We start from the raw sequence: 4,196 nt of genomic DNA, 5'->3' as shown, positions 1-4,196 counted from the left end.
TTTATTACAAATATTTAATACATTTGAGTCAATACAAAGTAAGAAAAGACCAAAGATGTCCTAAGTCGTGCCGAAAATCTAGCAGAGTCTCCCCTATACCTAGGACCTACCTAACCTGAAAAAGGGTCCAAAACACACTTCTATAGCCACAAGCCATACATTCCCTACTCAATCATATCACATAGCCCCTCCTGGGCCCATCCAAATAGTCATCAATCACAATATGCAAAATTACAGTTTAGTCCTCATAATTTAATCCTTTTGCAAAAACTACCCAAACGAGCTCTAAAAAATTCTAAAAGTTTGCCTCACAGTCCTTAGCAATATTACTAAGCTAATGCAAAAGGAATTATAATTTTTTAAGCCGTCACGAATATTTTATAAATTTTTAATGCAATTAAGCACTAGAAATTTAAGAAAAAGTAAGGTTCGGGTTTACCTACGTCGATTCTGACTCTGGGGACGCGCTCGGGACGTCTGACAACGGTGGAGTAGCCAAAATCTCAACCCAATTCTGAGACTTTTTCGGTAGCCTGCCTGTCTGGCCAGAAATTCACAGACCCGGGCAATTGTTAAATTTTCTGAATTGAAGGTACCTACACGAAGCCCACAACACAAGGGTTAGTACAAAATTTTTACGAAATTTTCTAAGCTCATTTAGTGCTCGTAAAAACACTACGAAGTTTCGTGAGACCCACCGAAAAATGGTGTCAAAAAATTTTGAAATTTATATTGCCGCAAAGCTCTCGACGAGTGGAGCACTTTGGTAGTCTCAGTTTTCTCATGGGGTTCACAGTTTGCGAGAAATCTAGCCCAAAAGTCGAAATGGGCTAAAACTTCCCGGACAAAAATTGGGCAAACCGCTCGATGAATTTTGGTGTTCTTGGCGTCTATGGAAAGCTCTCAAGGTGTAGATGGTGTTTGACACAAGACCCGGCCCAAACAGTGGCCGAATCGATCGAATTTTGGCTAGGAAGCCAAAACGGCGCGTACGCGCAGGGGGAGCTTCGCGCATCATTTTTCGGCCGCTTGGAAGGCCGGCTGGCGGTGGGGAAAGGCTGGGGCGGCGCGTCGGTAAGGTGAGAAGGGCTAGGTGGCGATGGCGCTGCGTGGGGTGGAGGGAGGAGAGAGAAAACAGGAGAGAGAGGAAGAGGGGTCGTGGAAGCTCACGGAGGAAGAAGAAAAGGAGCTGATCAGTTCAATTCGATCGGTCCGATCCGGTCCAGTTCGATTCGATCGGTCCGATTCAAGATACAAAATTTTGAATTTTTACTCTGCCTTAGAACCGAAAACTAGGTCCAAAAATTCTGAAAAAATTCTAGAAAACTCAGAAAAATTCGTAGAATCCAAATATATTTTTAGTTTTGTCACGTGGTCTTTAAATTAATTTTTAAAAATATCAAAGTTTTATAATTTCAGAAAATCGAACCCAATTTCTAAAACCCAAATAATTTCAAATAATTTCCCAAAATTTAAATAAAATAAAATATTAATATTTACCCACAAAATCATAAATTTAAAAATTATCGGTGTTACAAAGGGATTAGAACCCACAGCTAAAGTCTTTGCCGAGCTGCATAGGCTTTCCCAAAGGAAGGATGACGAGTTCTAGTTCTTTCAAGGTAAACCGAACTGCTCACTCTTTACTGATCGCCCTTCTTCATTGAAGAATTGGAAGGACCGGTTTTGAAGGTTAAGAATAAGAGCAAGATTCCGAACGATTTTGAAGGTCTCCCTCGGAGTTGGCAATACTTGGTCGCTTCGATTCCAAAGAAGATCACCTTGAATACGGACGAAGACGCCATGGTGAAAGAGTTAAAGACTCAAGCATCCACCCACAAATTTTTGTGTTTAGACACAGTTATGGCCGAACTGAAGTAGTGGATGATGTGGCTAGTCACCGATGAAGACTACGAACTTCAGCTCTTTGACCTCAGTCCCGGTACATTCCCGATCTCTGGCCTTTGAATCTTAGCGAACTCACTGACTTCTTCTCTGTGCAGGTATGGCAGGTGGTGACACTTCCAAGGACAGCCGTAAGCAAAAAAGGGAGGTCTCCCAAAAGGTGCGGGCGATGAAGGGGACCATTATTACTGAAGTTCAGACCCCCCAGCGGGAATTGGTAGAAGTACCAAGCTCACCTCCCTAACCTCAAGAGCAACCGATCCCAAAAGTAGAGGTCGTTGCTCCTGCTCCACAGCAGGTCGAGCTTTCGCCTCCCCCTCCTCCTCTGATCTCTTCCAACGTGGAAGGGGAGTCCCCTAGTCCCTCTGTCAGATCGCTCTCCCGAGAAGCCCAACTCCTCGTTCAGTCGCTAGAGAAAAATCGATCTACCTGAGGGAACCTTAGACTTGCCAAAGTCATGGGTGCTTCGATTTGCTTCTAAGATGATCGGAGCCGATTGGCAGAGGAAAGCATAGATGACATCCTAGCTCAGACAATGAGCTTGGGCTTGGAGACTATTGCAAATTAGCATGTGCTCAGAGAGAAAGCCCATGCCTTAAGGAGGGAGATCCTTAAGGCGGTCCAAGACGCGTCAGCTGCGAAGACTCAGCTCTTCTCTGCCAATGACTATATCACTAAGTTGGAAGATCAGATGAAATATTATGAAAAGAAAATAGCAGAAGTGGAGCGGGAACTTGAAGACTCCTGAGCTGGTCGATCTACCGATCTCGCTCATTTTACAGAGGTACTTTAGTCGAAGGAGGAGGAACTCCGAGCGAAGGAGGAGGAACTCCGAGCAAAGGATGAGGAGCTCGATGCCAAGGATGAGGAAATCCTAGCTAAGGAAGAGGAAAGCATGACAAAAGAGGTTGGGGCATATGTGAACGCCCATAATTACCTTCTGGCCGAGCTAAAGAAGCAGTATCCTGAAGAAGACTTCTCCTGGATGGACCAGCTCGCTCCAGAGGCTGAAGAGGAGAGTGACGAGGAGCCAAAGAGGGAGAGAGGGGGAGAGAATCAGAGAGTGGATGATATACCTGGGGAGCAGGCTGGGGGTGATCCACCTGCTGAATGATTTGTATATATTTTTTGTTTGAAATGAATAGAAGTCCTTTTGTTCAATTTATTGATGAGATCGGAAAGCATCCAAATTGTATGAGTCCTTAATTGTTTGAATGTTATTGAAAACCATTAATTAGAGTATATGAGATCGGAAAAACATTACATTTAAGCTTAAAATCAGACTAAATGTAAGCTTGAGATTGGACTAAACACAGGGTAAAAATTTAGAACATTAGAATCGAAAAACTTGACATTGATTTGAACTTTTGAGATCATAACTATTATTAGATCGGATAGAACTTTAAGGAATATCTAGGGCATTCAAGTAAGAAGCCCGATCATATCATTAGCCAAATGAAGTTCCACAATATTTGTAAAAAGAGATCGGAAGCATGACTGAATGGTTCGGAGACCCAACATTGATTCGAACCCATCTGATAAGAGATCGGACAACAATTAACTAAGCGTGGGATCGATTTATTCCACGGTCGAACAATTGGTGAGTTTGGAAAATGTCATTTGTGACCGAACGACATCGGTTGGGAGCGAATAGCAAAGTGAAAAGGCCTAATAATTTCTCGACTTTCGGAGGTCGGCCAAAATATGGTGTCTACAACAACCACAAAATTTAATATAATTTAACTACTTTGAATTGTCAATGCCCAATGTAAAGTTTCAAGAAATTAATTTCTTGTCAAATTTCCATATTGATTGATAACGAAGACTCCGTTTGTTTTGTAAAAAATAATTTATATATGAAAATATTTTCTATGAAAAATATTTTTCATAAAAAATATTTTTTATAAAGATATTTTCTATTTTTTGACATATACCTAGTATTTTATGTCATTATTCACAAAATCTACCAAGCCAAGTATTGTGAAAGTTGGAAAAGAGAGGTTAGGAAAATGGCTTCTGATTTTAAAAATGGGAAGTCATTTTCCCTTATTTTGAGGTTATTTTCCTTTGACCAACAACTTATTTTCCTTTAATCAAATTTCTTAAATGCCCCTAAACATTAGAAAATAAAGAAAATATTTTCCAGAAAAACATTTTACTTCTAACAAACGGAGCCTAAGTTCAACATATAAGCATCAACCAATAAAATTAAAAAAGTGATGTTATTATACTCTTTAAAAAGAAAAAGACAATTTTAAATTCGAGACTTTAAATTTATCAACATAATAAAG

At 40.6% G+C, this 4,196-nt stretch overlaps 1 protein-coding gene across 1 annotated transcript; it reads left to right on the top strand.

Annotated features, from left to right (window-relative positions):
- The first annotated feature begins 1,099 nt into the window (after positions 1 to 1,099).
- LOC131170329 (stress response protein NST1-like) lies at positions 1,100 to 3,019 on the top strand. The gene is made up of 3 exons (XM_058129381.1): positions 1,100 to 1,196; positions 2,004 to 2,122; positions 2,699 to 3,019. Exons 1-3 carry the CDS (start codon positions 1,100 to 1,102, stop codon positions 3,017 to 3,019), a joined length of 537 nt encoding a protein of 178 aa, XP_057985364.1.
- Positions 3,020 to 4,196: the final 1,177 nt, after the last annotated feature.

The sequence above is a fragment of the Hevea brasiliensis genome, chromosome 11, assembly GCF_030052815.1.
Source record: "Hevea brasiliensis isolate MT/VB/25A 57/8 chromosome 11, ASM3005281v1, whole genome shotgun sequence".
Classification (NCBI taxonomy): Eukaryota; Viridiplantae; Streptophyta; class Magnoliopsida; order Malpighiales; family Euphorbiaceae; genus Hevea; species Hevea brasiliensis.
The sequence above is the reverse complement of the archived record's forward strand: the minus strand, read 5'-3'. Positions and strand labels throughout refer to the sequence as shown.

What these genes read in the sequence shown, in the direction of transcription:
- LOC131170329 (XM_058129381.1), top strand. Translation starts at nt 1,100, where the DNA reads ATGGCGCTGCGTGGGGTGGAGGGAGGAGAGAGAAAACAGGAGAGAGAG. An exon ending in AGAAGAAAAGGAGCTGATCA is followed by an intron (nt 1,197 to 2,003) that starts GTTCAATTCGAT and finishes TTCTCTGTGCAG; the next exon opens with GTATGGCAGGTGGTGACACT. An exon ending in AGACCCCCCAGCGGGAATTG is followed by an intron (nt 2,123 to 2,698) that starts GTAGAAGTACCA and finishes GAGGTACTTTAG; the next exon opens with TCGAAGGAGGAGGAACTCCG.